The sequence below is a fragment of the Coregonus clupeaformis genome, chromosome 11, assembly GCF_020615455.1.
Source record: "Coregonus clupeaformis isolate EN_2021a chromosome 11, ASM2061545v1, whole genome shotgun sequence".
NCBI classification, from domain to species: domain Eukaryota; kingdom Metazoa; phylum Chordata; class Actinopteri; order Salmoniformes; family Salmonidae; genus Coregonus; species Coregonus clupeaformis.
In genome coordinates, this window is record NC_059202.1 from 37,477,081 (window position 1) to 37,497,351 (window position 20,271).

The 20,271-nt window shown below is 45.3% G+C and overlaps 1 protein-coding gene across 3 annotated transcripts in view; it reads right to left on the reverse strand.

The window, feature by feature from the left end:
- Positions 1-20,271, reverse strand: part of LOC121539578 (alpha-(1,6)-fucosyltransferase) — a 139,690-nt gene that overhangs the window by 12,948 nt on the left and 106,471 nt on the right. For all 3 annotated transcript variants that reach the window (XM_045223547.1, XM_045223548.1, XM_045223549.1), the window contains one exon: positions 8,382-8,503. In XM_045223547.1, coding sequence (XP_045079482.1) covers positions 8,382-8,503 — 122 coding nt within the window. The remainder of the gene's footprint in view (positions 1-8,381; positions 8,504-20,271) is intronic.

The following is a 20,271-nucleotide window of genomic DNA, read 5'->3' on the forward strand; positions in this document are numbered from 1 at the left end:
TCTGTCCTTGACCTGTTTGGAGAGCTCCTTGGTATTCATGGTGCCGCTTGCTTGGTGGTGCCCCTTGCTTAGTGGTGTTGCAGACTCTGGCGCCTTTCAGAACAGGTGTAGATCACGTGACACTTAGATTGCACACAGGTGGACTTTATTTAACTAATTATGTGACTTCTGAAGGTAATTGGTTGCACCAGATCTTATTTAGGGGCTTCATAGCAAAAGGGGGGAATACATATGCACGCCCCACTTTTCCATTATTCATTTGTTAGAATTTTTTGAAACAAGTTATTCTTTTTCATTTCACTTCACCAATTTTGACTATTTTGTGTATGACCATTACATGAAATCCCCCGAAAAATATATTTAAATTACAGGCTGTAACGCAACAAAATAGGAAAAACGCCAACGGGGATTGTCACGATCGTCAGGGAGAGACCAATGCGCAGCGTTGAAGGTGAACATATTTATATTTATTTAATGATCACACGATCAAAACAACAAACGAAAAACGTGACATCTATGGTTTAAACACAAACCAACACGAACAAGAAACCACAAACACAAAGTGAAAGACAGACAGTTAAATATGGCTCCCAATCAGAGACAACCAGCTGACATTCGTTGCCTCTGATTGGGAGTCACTCAGGCCAACATAGAAATACAAACATAGAATTACACACCCTGGCTCAACATAACAGTTTCCCCAGAGCCAGGGCGTGACAGTACCCCCCCCTAAAGGCGCGGACTCCGACCGCGCCAACTAAATACCACCAGGGAGGGACCGGGTGGGCACTCCGCCTTGGCGGCGGATCCGTCTCCGGGCCTGATCCCCACTCCCTCTCCAACCCCCCAAAGTACCCCTGGTCCGGTCTGGCCCCGCTGGCCGGAGCTGGACTGCACACTGATGGAGCGGATTGCTCTAGCTCCGGCGTAACGCATCTGACCGGTGCCGGACCAGGCACCAGTGGAACAGGCACGGGCCGTGCCCGGACCGACGCACGCACACCACTGGCTTGGTGTGGGAACAGGCACGGCCGTGCTGGACTGACGACGCACACCACTGGCTTGGTGTGGGGAGCAGGAGCGGGCGGACAGGGCTGACGCAAACGCACCACAGACTTGGTGCGGGGAGCAGGAATGGGCCGGACTGGGCTGGCGACGCGCACCACAGACTTGGTGCGGAGAGCAGGAACGGGCCGGACAGGGCTGGCCAAACGCACCACAGACTTGGTGCGGGGAGCAGGAATGGGCCGAGCCGGGCTGACGAAACGCACCACAGACTTGGTGCGGGGAGCAGGAATGGGCCGAGCCGGGCTGACGAAGCGCACCACTGACTTGGTGCGGGGAGCAGGAACGGGCTGAGCCGGGCTGACGAGACGCACCACAGACTTGGTGCGGGGAGCAGGAATGGGCCGGACTGGGCTGGCGACGCGCACCACAGACTTGGTGCGGAGAGCAGGAACGGGCCGGACAGGGCTGGCAACGCACCACAGACTTGGTGCGGGGAGCAGGAACAGACCGGACCGTACTGGGGACACACACCACTGGCCCTACACCGGGATCTGGAACGGGCCGGACCGGACTGGTAACACACCCCAGTACCTCTCGCCGTGCCTCTCCACCTTCCATCCCCTCTTCGACCAGTGGCCCCTGTAACATGGCGGCCTCCTCTGGCAACCCGCTGGGCCGCTCTATCGCGGCCTCCTGCTGGTCCGACGTCGTGAGCCCCCCCCCTAAAAATTTTCTGGGAGTCTCTCTTCCCCGTGGGCCAGGCCTCGATAATTCTCGCCCAACTCTCGCTCTTCTGCTTCCAATCTCCGCCATTCAGCTCCTCATTCGGCTTGACCCAGTCGAAGCTCTGCCTCCACTGTTGCCAAGTCCACCCACTCTGCTCCTCACTAGGCTGCTTGGTCCAGTTCTGGTGGTTTCTTCTGTCACGATCGTCAGGGAGAGACCAATGCGCAGCGTTGAAGGTGAACATATTTATATTTATTTAATGATCACACGATCAAAACAACAAACGAAAAACGTGACGTCTATGGTTTAAACACAAACCAACACGAACAAGAAACCACAAACACAAAGTGAAAGACAGACAGTTAAATATGGCTCCCAATCAGAGACAACCAGCTGACACTCATTGCCTCTGATTGGGAGTCACTCAGGCCAACATAGAAATACAAACATAGAATTACACACCCTGGCTCAACATAACAGTGTCCCCAGAGCCAGGGCGTGACAGGGATGAATACTTTTGCAAGGCACTGTACCTTGGTAAAAGAATCCAGAAAGAAATCATTGACATGCTGGCACAAGAGATCCAGCAAATATTTTTATATAATTTTGGACTGCACACAAGACACGAGCAAAACAGAGCTGATGACCATGGTGGTGCGTTTAGTTTCAACCAAGGATGATGGATTAGTGCGCAAGAGAGAGCAGTTCCTAGAGTTTAGTGAACTGCTTGATGCAACGGGGGCAGGCATGACCGAGTTGCTCATCTCAAAACTACAGAAACATGGCATCGCCATCATGGACATGAGAGGGCAGGGGTATGACAACGGGGCGAATGTGCGGGGGAGGCACAGCGGAGTTCAAAAGAGAGTGCAGGATATCAAACCAATGGCCTTTTTTGTGCCATGCAGCGCACACTCGCTGAACCTGGTTCTCTCTGATGCAGCATCGTGTTGCTTGGAGGCGGCTGAATTTTTTAACACCATCCAAGAGATCTATACATTTTTATCCGGATCTACACACAGCTGGGATGTGTTGAAAGAGCACGTAAAAGATGGACTCACAGTGAAACCCCTCAGTGCCACGAGATGGGAGAACTGGGTGGAGGCTTTGAAACCCGTGCGTTACCAACTCTGGGAGATTTATGATGCCCTGTTGTCGATCGCCACCGACACCATGCTCACAGGCAGCTGTGGTGCTAAAACAATGTTGGAGGCAAACAGCATTGCCGCCAAGATGAATAACTTTGGCTTCATGTGCGCAGTGGTCGTTTGGTAAGACATCTTGTTCGAAGTGAACATCACCAGTTAGAGTTTGCATGCGGTGAGTTTTAACCTTTCACTAGCAGTGGTTCAACTGAACTCAACCAGGGTATTCCTCCAAGACTACCGCTCTGATGCTGCTTTCGCTGGCGCTTTAGCAAGCGCAAAAGAGTTGGTAGAGGAGATGGGTATTGAGCCATGTTTCCCAGTGCAGCACACGGTCCGTCCCAGGAAGAAGAGGAGTCTGTTTGGCTATGAGGGAGAGGATGAGCCTGTGACTGGCCCTCAGCAGAAATTCAAAGTACATTTCTTTAATCAGATTCTTGATTTTGCTATCCAGTCCGTCAACGAGCGCTTTACACAGCTCAAAGAGCACAGCAGTATTTTCAGCATCCTATACAACATCCCCACCATCAAGGACATGGACACTGCAGCACTTACCAGGGACTGCGCAACACTGGAGAGGGCCCTTACATACGGGGATTCCAGGAACATCGACGCAAAAGTTCTGTGTAATGAGCTCAAAGTCTTGAGCAGGAGACTGGACAGTGAGGCAAAACCACTCGACACACTGGAGTATATATCCAGACACCAAATGGCCTCCTTGTATCCCATTGCCTTTGTTGCCCTGAGAGTTCTTCTCACACTCCCGGTGACAGTGGCAAGTGGAGAGCGCACATTCTCCAAGCTCAAACTCATCAAAAACGACCTGCGCTCTACTATGAGTCAAGAGAGACTCAACGGACTCGCCACCATATCAATTGAGCACGAGTTGTCTTACAAAATCAACCTCCAACAAGCAGTGCATGCTTTAGCTGCCAGGAAGGCTAGGTGAGTCAACTTGTCTTTGAATAAAAGGTGTGTTGATCATACACTAACATTTTTATTTTTATTTTTTAGGGGGTAGATCAGCTTTAATATTGCAGATAGATTGTAACTTCCATCAATGTAATTGTCTGCATCACTTCCAATCCACCATATGTTTTTTTTCCTCGCAAATATATGCATATATATACATATACATACACACACATATACACATATATACACACGGTAATGCTGCAATTATTTGGTTGTAATTTTGGGTAGATCAGACATTTCCATATGTTTTTGTTAGCTGCATGTGCGACATGACTCCACCAGTCCTACCAATGAGATCATTTACGAAGATTATACCTTTTTTAAACATTTTGTCAAAAAAAAGATATGTTTTTTATCAATTAGTATATTTGAGTTTAACCACAATATTTGTTGCATTATTTGTTCTGTCGTTTCTGGAGGATTAAATTGAAATTACAACCAACTTTCTATGGCTTGTTTTAGAAATAGTGATATTTGGGAGATGATTTCCTTTTGAAATAACTGAAAGTGAGAGGTTGTAATCTGAATAAAGGGAAAAAGGCCATTCTTGAACATTGGGTGAGACAATCTTACTAATTTGCTAGAGAACCAGTTCGGATTTAAGTATAACTTTTGTATGACTGAAGCTTTTAGTGATAGGTCTAATGCTTTAATATTTAATAATTTCTGTCCTCCGAAGTCATATTCATTATATAATTAGGCCCGTTTAATTTTGTCTGGCCCCTCAGCCCCCAGCTGTGCCGTGGACACCATATGTGAATTGATTGCCCCCCATCTATCCTCAGAGTTCGTACTGCTTGGTGACCTAAACTGGGATATGCTTAACACCCCGGCCATCCTACAATCCAAACTAGATGCCCTCAATCTCACACAAATTATCAACGAACCTACCAGGTACAACCCTAAATCCGTAAACATGGGCACCCTTATAGATATCATCCTGACTAACTTACCCTCTAAATACACCTCCGCTGTGTTCAACCAGGATCTCAGTGATCACTGCCTTATTGCCTGCGTCCGTAACGGGTCCGCGGTCAAACGACCACCCCTCATCACTGTCGAACGCTCCCTAAAACACTTTAGCGAGCAGGCCTTCCTAATTGACCTGGCCCAGGTATCCTGGATGGATATCGATCTCATTCCGTCGGTAGAGGATGTCTGGTTGTTCTTTAAAAGGTCTTTCCTCTCAATCTTAAATAAGCATGCCCCATTCAAAAAATGCAGAACTAAGAACAGATATAGCCCCTGGTTCTCCTCAGACTTGACTGCCCTTGACCAGCACAAAAACATCATGTGGCGTACTGCATTAGCAACGAATAGCCCCCGCGACATGCAACTTTTCAGGGAAGTAAGGAACCAATATACACAAGCAGTTAGGAAAGCATTGGCTAGCTTTTTCAAACAGAAATTTGCATCCTGTAGCACTAACTCCAAAAAGTTTTGGGACACTGTAAAGTCCATGGAGAATAAGAGCACCTCCTCCCAGCTGCCCACTGCACTGAGGCTAGGAAACACTCTCACCACTGATAAATCTATAATAATCGAGAATTTCAACAAGCATTTTGCTACGGCCTGCCATGCTTTCCACCTGGCTACCAATACCCCGGTCACCAGCTCTGCACCCTCCGCTGCAAGTTGCCCATGCCCCCCCCCGCTTCTCCTTCACACACAAATTCAGACAGCTGATGTTCTGAAAGAGCTGCAAAATCTGGACCCCTACAAAACATCTGGGCTAGCCAATCTGGACCCTTTCTTTCTAAAATTAGCCGCCAAAATTGTCGCAACCCCTATTACTAGCCTGTTCAACCTCTCTTTCGTAACGTCTGAGATCCCCAGAGATTGGAAAGCTGCCGCGGTCATCCCCCTCTTCAAAGGGGGTGACACTCTAGATCCAAACTGTTACAGACCTATATCCATCCTGCCCTGCCTTTCGAAAGTTTTTGAAAGCCAAGTTAACAAACAGATCACCGACCATTTCGAATCACACCGTACCTTCTCCGCTATGCAATCCGGTTTCCGAGCTGGTCATGGGTGCACCTCAGCCACGCTCAAGGTCCTAAACAATATTATAACCACGATCGATAATAGACAGTACTGTGCAGCCGTCTTCATCGACCTGGCCAAGGCTTTCGACTCTGTCAACCACCGCATTCTTATTGGCAGACTAAATAGCCTTGGTTTCTCAAATGACTGCCTCGCCTGGTTCACCAACTACTTCTCAGATAGAGTTCAATGTGTCAAATTGGAGGGCCTGTTGTCTGGACCTATGGCAGTCTCTATGGGGGTGCCACAGAGTTCAATTCTTGGGCCGACTCTTTTCTCTGTGTATATCAATGATGTCGCTCTTGCTGCTGGTGATTCTCAGATCCACCTCTACGCAGACGACACCATTTTGTATACATCTGGCCCTTCATTGGACACTGTTAACAAACCTCCAAACGAGCTTCAATGCCACTCCTTCCGTAGCCTCCATCTGCTCTTAAACACAAGTAAAACTAAATGCATGCTCTTCAATCGTACGCTGCTGGCATCCGTCCACCCGACTAGAATCACTACTCTCGACGGGTCTGACCTAGAGTATGTGGACAACTACAAATACCTAGGTGTCTGGTTAGACTGTAAACTCTCCTTCCAGACTCCCATTAAGCATCTCCAATCCAAAGTTAAATCCAGAATCGGCTTCCTATTTCGCAACAAATCCTCCTTTACTTATGCTGCCAAACATGCCCTCGTAAAACTGACTATCCTACCGATCCTTGACTTCGGCGATGTCATTTACAAAATAGCCTCCAACACTCTACTCAGCAAATTGGATGTAGTCTATCACAGTGCCATCCGTTTTGTCACCAAAGCCCCATATACTACCCACCACTGTGACCTGTACGCTCTTGTTGGCTGGTCCTCACTACATATTCGTCGCCAAACCCACTGGCTCCAGGCCATCTATAAATCACTGCTAGGCAAATCCCCGCCTTATCTTAGCTCATTGGTCACCATAGCAACACCCACCCGTAGTATGCACTCCAGCAGGTATATCTCACTGGTCATCACCAAAGCCAACACCTCCTTTGGCCGCCATTCCTTCCAGTTCTCTGCTGCCAATGACTGGAACGAACTGCAAAAAATCTCTGAAGCTGGAGACTCTTATCTCCCTAACACTAAGCATCAGTTGACAAAACACCTTACCGATCACTGCACCTGTACACAGCCCATCTGAAATTAGCCCACCCAACTACCACATCCCCATATTGTTATTTATTTTGCTCATTTGCACCCCAGTATCTCTATTTGCACATCATCTCTTGCACATCTATCATTCCAGTGTTAATACTAATTGTAATTATTTTGCACTATGGCCTATTTATTGCCTTACCTCCATAACTTGCTACATTTGCACACACTGTATATATATTTTTGACTTTATGTTTTGTTTTTATCGCACTGCTTTGCTTTATCTTGGCCAGGTCGCAGTTGTAAATGAGAACTTGTTCTCAACTGGCTTACCTGGTTAAATAAAGGTGAAATAAAATAAAAATAAATAAAAAACGAGTTCCCCCAAAAACGGAACTCATCATGAGGGACCGCAGTGACTCGTGGGTCTGTGTACCCACATCCAGTTTTACATTAAGTTTTAAAGTTAATTTCCTGCTATTCTAAATTGGTCCGCGGGCCCACAAAAGGGGGGCAGCCATCGTGCCTTAAAACGTAAAATGCAAACTGTCCTTAGATCAGTGTCTAGGCCTAGGGCCCACTTCCCCCTACTCCTTTACTCTTCATGAGAATAGTGCCACAGACAAATACGTGTCACAGAGGTCATTAAGTGCATGCTACTACTACAAGGACAGGGCCAAAGTACAGAGACAGAGTAGCCCTGCTAATGTATCGACGAGCATAGTAGCCTAAAGTCGCCTTTAAAGGAGTGGATGTCCAATCCGGCGAGCGGGTGGTTTGAGTAAAAAAAGATGTACTATGATAATATGATAATATTTTTCTGCGTCAAGCTAGACAGTCAGGGAGCATAGAAAATTCAAAAAACGCTGGATGGAGGACTATTTCTTTCAACTTTTAACAGCGAGGTGACATAAAAAAAAATCAGTGCAGACCTCATTGAAGACCGAATGCTTCCCCGGTGCAAAATGAGTTTGGCACACCTGCTTTAAAGCATTGTTTAATGAGGTACCAGAAAGGTATCAGGTGTATTAGGTTTCTCCATACTCCACATAATAACAGTCATAGTAATCATTCCTTAACGGTCTTCATGTAACCTGTTTTCATAATGTTTCATATGACACGAAGGCTTGTGGCAGGCCAATGAAAGCAGCTGACCCAGAAAATAGTTGTGTGTGTGGCTCATGTTACAGTGAAGGAAAAGGATGGAACATTTCCGGCTGAAATACGAGGAAAGAGGAGTGGACAGGGAATCCTGCCTGGGAATACTCCTCTTCACTGCCTCCTGTCCTCATTTCCAAGGTGTGTGTGTGTGCGTCCAGGTTTGTGTGTGTGCGTGCCTGCGTGTGAGTGTCTCACCATCTCCAGGCAGGCTGCGGTAGGAGTTTATCTGTTCCTTAGCTCTGATCAACTGTTCCTCCAGGGTCCGCAGTCTGCCTGCACTCACCACCGGGCCCCCGTCAGACTGGCCCTCTGGTAACCTACAGTACAGTAAAGGGGGAGAAGAGAGTTTAGTGGATAGAGGTCAGTCTGCCTGCACTCTCCACCGAGCCCCCGTCAGATTGGCCAACTGGTAACCTAGAGACAGGGGAGAGGAATAGAGGAGGGGTCAGTCTGGAATAGGGTTGAATGGTGGGAACCCAGTTACCGAGATTTACCGCCCAAAACCACTCCCATTTCCCGGGATAAATAACTGAGAGAAACCGGTAAATTATAATAAATAACTTATATGAACAGCATGACGTGAAATGGAACTGTTAAATTATATGCAATGTCTAAATCTGGATTCTCTACGGCCTTCTCTCTGGCCACTGCATGATGAATCATCAATGCTCAGGGTGGGGACCGACAGCCCATTCCAGAATGTAAACCTATCATCTCATCATAGTAACATTTTTTTGATTGTGACAGCTACATTTGCTGCAGCATAGCCTATGCTACAGTAACATAAAGACTAAATGCCCATCTATTTTACACATCTCCATCTGGCTTTCCAGGGTCACCTTATTTTTTAATTGTAAAGATGATTACTTTTTTTTATTGCAGCTACAGAGTTTTAAAACACACCTATATCATTGCTTTAAATCAGTGCACGAACGAGCACTCTCTCGCAGTCTTTCTCTCCCTCTATCAATTCCATTCAAAATAGATCATCCTGTTCAAGATTGATACACTGCATTCAGAAAGTATTCAGACCTCTTGACTTTTTCCACATTTTGTTACATTACAGCCATATTCTAAAATTGATTAAATTGTTTTTTTCCCTCATCAATCTACACACAATACCCCAGAATGACAAAGCAAAAACAGATTTTTAGAAATGTTTGCAAATGTATTAAAAATAAAAGGCCACTCAAGGACATTCAGAGACTTGTGCCGAAGCAACTTCTGCTTTGTCTTGGCTGTGTGCTTAGGGTCGTTGTCCTGTTGGAAGGTGAACCTTCGCTCCAGTCTGAGGTCCTGAGCCCTCTGGAGCAGGTTTTCATCAAGGATCTCTCTGTACTTTTCTCCGTTCATCTTTCCCTCGATCCTGACTAGTCTCCCAGTCCCTGCCGCTGAAAAACATCCCCACAGCATGATGCTGCCACCACCATGCTTCACCGTAGGGATGGTGCCAGGTTTCCTCCAGACGTGATGCTTGGCTTTAAGGGCAAAGAGTTCTATCTTGGTTTCATCAGACCAGAGAATCTTGTTTCTCATGGTCTGAGAGTCCTTCAGGTGCCTTTTGGCAAACTCCAAGTGGGCTGTCATGTGCCTTTTACTGAGGAGTGGCTTCCGTCTGGCCACTCTACCATAAAGGCCTGATTGGTGGAGTGCTGCAGAGATGGTTGTCCTTCTGGAAGGTCCTCCCATCTCCACAGAGGAACTCTGGAGCTCTGTCAGAGAGACCATCGGGTTCTTGATCACCTTCCCTGACCAAGGCCCTTCTCCCCCGATTGCTCAGTTTGGCCGGGCGGCCAGCTCAAGGATTGGTGGTTCCAAACTTCTTCCATTTAAGAATGATGGAGGCCACTGTGTTCTTGGGGACCTTCAATGCTGCAGACATTTTTTGGTACCCTTCCCCAGATCTGTGCCTTGACACAGTCCTGTCTCTGAGCTCTACGGACAATTCTTTAGACCTCATGGCTTGGTTTCTGCTCTGACATGCACTATCAACTGTGGGACCTTATATAGACAGGTGTGTGTCTTTCCAAATCATGTCCAATCAATTGCATTTACTACAGGTGGACGCCAATCAAGTTGTAGTTTCATAGCAATGGTTCTGAATACATATGTAAATAAGGTATTTCTGTTTTTTATTTTTAATAACTTTGCAAACATTTCTAAAAACCTGTTTTCCCTTTGTCATTATGGGGTATTGTGTGTAGATTGATGAGGGAAAAAAGCAATTTAATCAATTGTAGAATAAGGCTGTAACGTAACAAAATGTGGAAAACGTCAAGGGGTCTGACTTGAATGCACTGTATATAGCCCTATAAATGTCACGCACTGATCTGTTTCACCTGTCTTGTGATTGTCTCCACCCCCCACCAGGTGTCTCCCATTTGTCCCCACTATCCCCTTTGTATTTATACTGGTGTTTTCTGTTTGTCTGTTGCCAGTTCGTCTTGTCCCGTCAAGTCCTACCAGCGTGTTCCCGTGTTTCCTGTGCTCTAGTTTTTCTTTTTCTAGTCTTCCCAGTTCTGACCGTCCTGACCCCGATCCTGCCTGCCGTCCTGTACCTGCCTGACTCTGATTTGGATTACGACCCTTGCCTGCCTTGACCTACCGATTGCCTGCCCCTTGTATTGTAATAAACTCTGAGACTCGTACTATCTGCCTCCTGTGTCTGCATCTGTGTCTTAGCCTGAGCTGTGATAATAAATAGATGTCCTAGCCTACCTCTTTCAGGTAATACATTCAATGCAGTATTAGCCTTATATTTAGCTAATGAATGATGGATTATGCATAATAAGCTTCTAACTTAAAATACACACACACCTGTGCTCTGCTGGCCTTTCTTTAAAAAAGGCTCTTTAGCTCTTGGAGTCACACGCAGGAAAAGATAGATTAGAATAGCTTGCTGGACATAATTTTTTTAGCATTTATTATAACAATAGACTATTTGAAGAGGGATTATTAAAACACGTTTTTCAACCATTCCACACATTTCTTGTTAACAAACTATAGTTTTGGCAAGTCGGTTAGGACATCTACTTTGTGCATGACACAAGTAATTTTTCCAACAATTGTTTACAGACAGATTATTTCACTTATAATTCACTGTATCACAATTCCAGTGGGTCAGAAATTTACATACACTAAGTTGACTGTGCCTTTAAACAGCTTGCAAAATTCCAGAAAATGATGTCATGGCTTTAGAAGCTTCTGATAATTGACATCATTTGAGTCAATTGGAGGTGTACCTGTGGATGTACAGTGGGGGAAAAAAGTATTTAGTCAGCCACCAATTGTGCAAGTTCTCCCACTTAAAAAGATGAGAGAGGCCTGTAATTTTCATCATAGGTACACGTCAACTATGACAGACAAATTGAGATTTTTTTTTCTCCAGAAAATCACATTGTAGGATTTTTTATGAATTTATTTGCAAATTATGGTGGAAAATAAGTATTTGGTCACCTACAAACAAGCAAGATTTTTGGCTCTCACAGACCTGTAACTTCTTCTTTAAGAGGCTCCTCTGTCCTCCACTCGTTACCTGTATTAATGGCACCTGTTTGAACTTGTTATCAGTATAAAAGACACCTGTCCACAACCTCAAACAGTCACACTCCAAACTCCACTATGGCCAAGACCAAAGAGCTGTCAAAGGACACCAGAAACAAAATTGTAGACCTGCACCAGGCTGGGAAGACTGAATCTGCAATAGGTAAGCAGCTTGGTTTGAAGAAATCAACTGTGGGAGCAATTATTAGGAAATGGAAGACATACAAGACCACTGATAATCTCCCTCGATCTGGGGCTCCACGCAAGATCTCACCCCATGGGGTCAAAATGATCACAAGAACGGTGAGCAAAAATCCCAGAACCACAGGGGGGACCTAGTGAATGACCTGCAGAGAGCTGGGACCAAAGTAACAAAGCCTACCATCAGTAACACACTACGCCGCCAGGGACTCAAATCCTGCAGTGACAGACGTGTCCCCCTGCTTAAGCCAGTACATGTCCAGGCCCGTCTGAAGTTTGCTAGAGTGCATTTGGATGATCCAGAAGAGGATTGGGAGAATGTCATATGGTCAGATGAAACCAAAATAGAACTTTTTGGTAAAAACTCAACTCGTCGTGTTTGGAGGACAAAGAATGCTGAGTTGCATCCAAAGAACACCATACCTACTGTGAAGCATGGGGGTGGAAACATCATGCTTTGGGGCTGTTTTTCTGCAAAGGGACCAGGACGACTGATCCGTGTAAAGGAAAGAATGAATGGGGCCATGTATCGTGAGATTTTGAGTGAAAACCTCCTTCCATCAGCAAGGGCATTGAAGATGAAACATGGCTGGGTCTTTCTGCATGACAATGATCCCAAACACGCCGCCCGGGCAACGAAGGAGTGGCTTCGTAAGAAGCATTTCAAGGTCCTGGAGTGGCCTAGCCAGTCTCCAGATCTCAACCCCATAGAAAATCTTTGGAGGGAGTTGAAAGTTCGTGTTGCCCAGCGACAGCCCCAAAACATCACTGCTCTAGAGGAGATCTGCATGGAGGAATGGGCCAAAATACCAGCAACAGTGTGTGAAAACCTTGTGAAGACTTACAGAAAACGTTTGACCTGTGTCATTGCCAACAAAGGGTATATAACAAAGTATTGAGAAACTTTTGTTATTGACCAAATACTTATTTTCCACCATAATTTGCAAATAAATTCATTAAAAATCCTACAATGTGATTTTCTGGATTTTTTTCCCTCATTTTGTCTGTCATAGTTGACGTGTACCTATGATGAAAATTACAGGCCTCTCTCATCTTTTTAAGTGGGAGAACTTGCACAATTGGTGGCTGACTAAATACTTTTCTTCCCCACTGTATTTCAAGGCCTACCTTCAAACTCAGTGCCTCTTTGCTTGACATCATGGGAAAATCAAAAGAAATCAGCCAAGACCTCAGAAAAAAGAAATTGAGACCTCTACAAGTCTGGTTCATCATTGGGAGCAATTTCCAAGCACCTGAAGGTACCACATTCATCTGTACAAACAATAGTATGCAAGTATAAACACCATGGGACCACGCAGCCGTCATACCGCTCAGGAAGGAGACACGTTCTGTCTCCTAGAGATGATCGTACTTTGGTGCGAAAAGTGCAAATCAATCCCAGAACAACAGCAAAGGACCTTGTGAAGATGCTGGAGGAAACAGGTACAAAAGTATCTATATCCACAGTAAAACAAGTCCTATATCGACATAACCTGAAAGGCCGCTCAGCAAGGAAGAATCCACTGCTCCAAAACCGCCATAAAAAAGCCAGACTACAATTTGCAACTGCACATGGGGACAAAGATCGTACTTTTTGGAGAAATGTCCTCTGGTCTGATGAAACAAAAATATAACTGTTTGGCCATAATGACCATCGTTATGTTTGGAGGAAAAAGGGGGTACCTTGCAAGCCGAAGAACACCATCCCAACCGTGAAGCACGGGGGTGGCAGCATCATGCTGTGGGGGTGCTTTGCTGCAGGAGGGACTGGTGCACTTCACAAAATAGATAGCATCATGAGGAAGGAAAATTATGTGGATATATTGAAGCAACATCTCAAGACATCAGTCAGGAAGTTAAAGCTTGGTCGTAAATGGGTCTTCCAAATGGACAATGACCCCAAGCATACTTCCAAAGTTGTGGCAAAATGGCTTAAGGACAACAATGTCAAGGTATTGGAGTGGCCATCACAAAGCCCTGACCTCAATCCTATAGAAAATGTGTGGGGCAGAACTGAAAAAGCGTGTGCGAGCAAGGAGGCCTACAAACCTGACTCAGTTACACCAGCTCTGTCAGGAGGAATGGCCCAAAATTCACCCAACTTATTGTGGGAAGCTTGTGGAAGGCTACCCGAAACGTTTGACCCAAGTTAAACAATTTAAAGGCAATGCTACCAAATACTAATTGAGTGTATGTAAACTTCTGACCCACTGGGAATGTGATGAAATAAATAAAAGCTGAAATAAATAATTCTCTCTACTATTATTCTGACATTTCACATTCTTAAAATAAAGTGGTGATCCTAACTGACCTAAAACAGGGAATTTTTACTAGGATTAAATGTCAGGAATTGTGAAAAACTGAGTTGAAATGTATTTGGCTAAGGTGTATGTAAACTTCCAACTTCAACTGTATATTCAAGCATGTCATTAGAATGATGAAGATAAGGACAACAAAACGTATTTCATTTAACTGTTGAAAGCGAGGAAGGAATTAAGCAACACTAGAGAGAGAAAGAGGAGGTACGCTAATAACATCAGGAGAAATATTATGAACAATTCAAATCAAATTCGCTAGTCTATACTTGTAACTTTGTAGGCTGCATGTGCTGCAAAAGAATCACATGTTCTCTCCCTGCTTTATCATGGTTTGAACGATGTGTGTAATTCCAGTCCAGTATAATACAACACAGTACAGTAATACAGTTCACACTCAAAAAGATTAGCCTTCTGGAGCTTGTTTAATTTATTTACCCAAGAGAGCATAGCGAGGCCTATATCTATGGGCTTTTCTGTTTTCTGTTGTGCGTAATGTGCAGTAGCGTACAGTATATATCATATAGCCTATGTATTGGAAATGGCACAATCATTTGGGCTTTTTTGGGCTTGGGCTCATTAAATGTTTTTAATGTAGGGCTCATAAAATGTATTTAGTCAGGTTCAGTTTGCATCAGGCATGATTTGTTTTAATCAAAGCTCTAATCAAATTCAGACATAGGCCCATTTATAGTATATAGTTTATAATGCTTTTGAATGACACTTCCGGTTTTGACAGGAAATACTGGGTTACCTGGGAGAAAAGTGATTTATTCTTGGGATGGAACATTTAAAATACTGGGAAAATATTAAACCCTAGTCTGGAATACAGCTAACCTGTCAGTGAGAGGGCCTGGAGCAGGGAGGAGTATAAACATACAGGACAGGGGGAGAGGAAGGGTCAGTGGTTAGCATGGCTCTCCGCTAACCTACAATACAGAGGAGAGGTCAGTGAGAACACCTGGGGCAGGGAGGATTTTTGTTTTTACTCTAAGTGTCCAGCTGGCACTGTGTGTACATTATAGGTGTCTGTGTTTGTGTGTTTGTGTGTACAGTATAGGTGTGTGTGTCCCTGTCCTGCCAGGTCAAGGTGATTGTCGGTAGGCTGATTTCCCAGGGGCCTTTGCGTTTGGATGCGCTCCCTCCCACCTCCCAGTGCCAAGTTAATGCAATGATCAGTAGTGAGGTATGAGAGCCGACCGTGGGTTGGGTGTGTGTGTTTATAATGATTTGTGGTGAGGTGTGAGAACAACCGGCGACAGCAGGGCAATTCATTCACTGGCAGTAGCTATTCATCACCCCACGTGTTAGAGAGAGAGAGAGAGAGAGAGAGAGAGAGAGAGAGAGAGAGAGAGAGAGAGAGAGAGAGAAAGGCACCTTCACCCCTTTGCCTCACCCCCCCCCCCTCTCTCCAACCTCCCTTCCCCTCTCTCCGTGCAGGACTAACTTATGAGAGGGCACAATTTAAGGGACAGGGGAACGAAGCTAGGGCCACATGGGGTAAAAGTCCACTTGCAGTTCCTCCTCAAGAACAAGTAGAAGAGAGAGAAGTAGATGCGGTCAGTTAAAGAAGGGTGTTCTAAAACTGCCTCCACACACACCATGTAGAAGAGGAATATACAGTGGGGAAAAAAAGTATTTCGTCAGCCACCAATTGTGCAAGTTCTCCCACTTAAAAAGATGAGAGAGGCATGTAATTTTCATCATAGGTACACGTCAACTATGACAGACAAAATGAGAAAAAAAAATCCAGAAAATCACATTGTAGGATTTTTAATGAATTTATTTGCAAATTATGATGGAAAATAAGTATTTGGTCAATAACAAAAGTTTCTCAATACTTTGTTATATACACTTTGTTGGCAATGACACAGGTCGAACGTTTTCTGTAAGTCTTCACAAGGTTTTCACACACTGTTGCTGGTATTTTGGCCCATTCCTCCATGCAGATCTCCTCTAGAGCAGTGATGTTTTGGGGCTGTCGCTGGGCAACACGGACTTTCAACTCCCTCCAAAGATTTTCTATGGGGTTGAGATCTGGAGACTGGCTAGGCCACTCCAGGACCTTGAAATGCTTCTTACGAAGCCACTCCTTCGTTGCCCCGGGCGGTGTGTTTGGGATCATTGTCATGCTGAAAGACCCAGCCACGTTTCATCTTCAATGCCCTTGCTGATGGAAGGAGGTTTTCACTCAAAATCTCACGATACATGGCCCCATTCATTCTTTCCTTTACACGGATCAGTCGTCCTGGTCCCTTTGCAGAAAAACAGCCCCAAAGCATGATGTTTCCACTCCCATGCTTCACAGTAGGTATGGTGTTCTTTGGATGCAACTCAGCATTCTTTGTCCTCCAAACACGACGAGTTGAGTTTTTACCAAAAAGTCATCTGACCATATCACATTCTCCCAATCCTCTTCTGGATCATTCAAATGCACTCTAGCAAACTTCAGACGGGCCTGGACATGTACTGGCTTAAGCAGGGGGACACGTCTGGCACTGCATGATTTGAGTCCCTGGCGGCGTAGTGTGTTACTGATGGTAGGCTTTGTTACTTTGGTCCCAGCTCTCTGCAGGTCATTCACTAGGTCCCCCCGTGTGTTTCTGGGATTTTTGCTCACCGTTCTTGTGATCATTTTGACCCCACGGGGTGAGATTATCAGTGGTCTTGTATGTCTTCCATTTCCTAATAATTGCTCCCACAGTTGATTTCTTCAAACCAAGCTGCTTACCTATTGCAGATTCAGTCTTCCCAGCCTGGTGCAGGTCTACAATTTTGTTTCTGGTGTTCTTTGACAGCTCTTTGGTCTTGGCCATAGTGGAGTTTGGAGTGTGACTGTTTGAGGTTGTGGACAGGTGTCTTTTATACTGATAACAAGTTCAAACAGGTGCCATTAATACAGGTAACGAGTGGAGGACAGAGGAGTCTCTTAAAGAAGAAGTTACAGGTCTGTGAGAGCCAGAAATCTTGCTTGTTTGTAGGTGACCAAATACTTATTTTCCACCATAATTTGCAAATAAATTCATAAAAAATCATACAATGTGATTTTCTGGAGAAAAAAATTCTCAATTTGTCTGTCATAGTTGACGTGTACCTATGATGAAAATTACAGGCCTCTCTAATCTTTTTAAGTGGGAGAACTTGCACAATTGGTGGCTGACTAAATACTTTTTTCCCCACTGTAGCTACCTCACATAGGGTATGGCCTGACAAAATATGAACTGAGTAGGATATGAGAGTAACCGTGGTGACTGGTATTCCATGAACGCAGCAGGCAGCAGAAGCAGCAGTCTTATCTCGGGAGCCTGGCTGAGAATAAATATGTTTCTGTCTGTGGCATGAAATGATGCGTGGAGTCCTGTAATGGTAAACAGCGGGTTTCCCTGTGTGTGTGTGTGTGTGTTTTTGTGGTGTGTGTGTGTGTCTGAATCTGTGTGTGTGTGTGTGTGTGTGTGTGTGGTTGGTCACATCATGGCTGTCATCAGGAATGCACAGCCACAGTACAGAGATTGAAACAGGAGGAAGAAACTGCAATGTCAAAATGTTATGTCATTCTTGGCTGGTCAAGGACGAAATTAGCTGAGAGTCAAAGAGGAGAGAAGGAGAGTCAGAGAGGAGAGGAGGAGAGGAGAGGAGGAGAGGAGAGGAGGAGAGTCAGAGAGGAGAGGAGGAGAGGAGGAGAGAAGAGTCAGAGAGGAGAGTAGAGGAGGAGAGGAGAGTAGGAGAGGAGAGTAGGAGAGGAGAGTAGGAGAGGAGGAGAGGATTCAGAGAGGAGAGGAGGAGAGGAGGAGAGAAGAGTCAGAGAGGAGAGTAGAGGAGGAAGGAGAGGAGGAGAGGAGAGGAGAGGAGGAGAGGAGAGTCAGAAAGGAGAGTAGAGGAGGAGAGAAGGAGAGGATTCAGAGAGGAGAGGAGGAGAGGAGAGTCAGAAAGGAGAGTAGAGGAGGAGAGGAGGAGAGGAGGAGAGGAGCGGCTGGGGTTTAGATGATGTATGTCAGAAGGGAAAACTGTCATACCGAAGCTGCAACTATCAAAGATACTACTAACAACATCACATTACAGTATAAAACAAAGCAACATGTGGATTTATATTCAGCAAAGTTCACACAAGCCCTCTGTTTGACACTCTCAAAACCACACACATGCACACAAACACACACACAATGGCCTCTCAGCTTCAGCTTGGGTATCCCTTCACTGTAGTGTCAGAGTGAAACTGGAGATCCCTTTGAGCCCTCTGTGTCCTCCTCCCTGCATGAACCTAATAGAACACTAAAGTAATACACAGAACCCAGAAGGCTATTTGTTATCAAAGCAGCTGTAGCGGCATCGGCCAGGCTGAGAAGGGTGGGTGGATCAGATGGACACCGACAGCGACACACCCTACTTACCTCTCCTCCCTGCCCTCACCTGTCATGGACAGGATCAATGTCCGGGGAACTGGAGAAGGGACAGGGACAGGAGTCACATGACACAACACACACTAACCTAATGAGACCAGCAGGAACTCTCACGCAGGCCAGGCACACAGTCAAAGCATACACCCTACACCATACATCTAAGCACACAAACACACCCATGCACACACACTGTAGATGTACACACACACTCATACACTCGCCATATTATGCATGCACACACTCACACACAGTTCAAGAAGATGTGTGTTATGACAGAGTGAGTCAACAGCCTTCACTGCCATCTCTACACCCCATCAGTTTCACAGCTCTCACTTGAGTGAATCAATGTCTGGGGTCTACAAGTACAAAAACCTTCTATTTGTACATTTCATGTTGTGCTGTATTGAAGCTCTATACAGCTGAATGCTGACATTATTCCACTGGGATGGATAGTAAGCTTGAAGAGAGGCTGAGATGGGAAGGGGGGAGGACAGAGAAATACATGGGCTCAATCCCAATACCCCCCCTTAACCCACCCCCTTAGCCCGCCCCCTCCGTTTTGCGCGATCCCGCGAGCCCCATCGAGGCGTAGTGGTATCCCAATTGAACTTTGAGTGAGGCGTAATGCCTTTTCAGCCCTCTAGTTGGCCCTCCAAACAAAGCGAATCGAGATGCAGACTTTCTATTGAGTGTTTCCCAAAACTCCCATGATGCTCTGCGACCCAACCCTGGAGTTGCTTCAAGAATAATGGCTGACAAAAATACCAGGATGGAAGCAGATGTAAGTAATTATAACTTCATAATGATTCCTGCAAAATATTTACAGTTAAGAGGAATACACTGCGTGCACAAAACATTAGGAATACCTGCTCTTTTCCATGGCATAGACTGACCAGGTGAATCCAGGTGAAAGCTATGATCCTTTGTTGATGTCACTTGTTAAATCCACTTCAGTCAGTGTAGATGAAGGGGAGGAATATTTAAGCCATGAGACAATTGAGACATGGATTGTGTATGTGTGCCATTCAGAGGGTGAATGGGCAAGACAAAATATTGAAGTGCCTTTGAATGGGGTATGGTAGTAGGTGCCAGGCGCACCGTTTTGAGTGTGTCAAGAACTGCAGCTCTGCTGGGTTTTTCACGCTCAACAGTTTCCTGTGTGTATCAAGAATGGTCCAACACCCAAAAGACATCCAGCCAATTTGGGCCAGCATCCCTGTGGAGTACTTTCAACACCTTGTAGAGTCCATGCCCGACGAATTGAGGCTGTTCTGAGGGCAAAAGGGGGTGCAACTCAATACTAGGAAGGTGTTCCTAATGTTTTGTACACTAAGTATATGTTTTTTTATGTAGAGACAAACGATTATGCCTATTTTATGGTCATAAAATACATTTACGAACATCGCTATTTAACAAGCTATCTGGCTATATGGGTGTTTGACATTTATATGAATTGTAATTCGTGTTGTTAAATGTTTTAATGACCAGAAAACAAGGCTGTCATCTTGTGAAACCCAGTGGATGTAAAGAATCTAGCTAAAGCATTTACCGGTACTGCAAATTGAATAAACAATTTACACTGAACAAAAATGTAAACGCAACATGTAAAGTGTCGGTCCCATGTTTCAT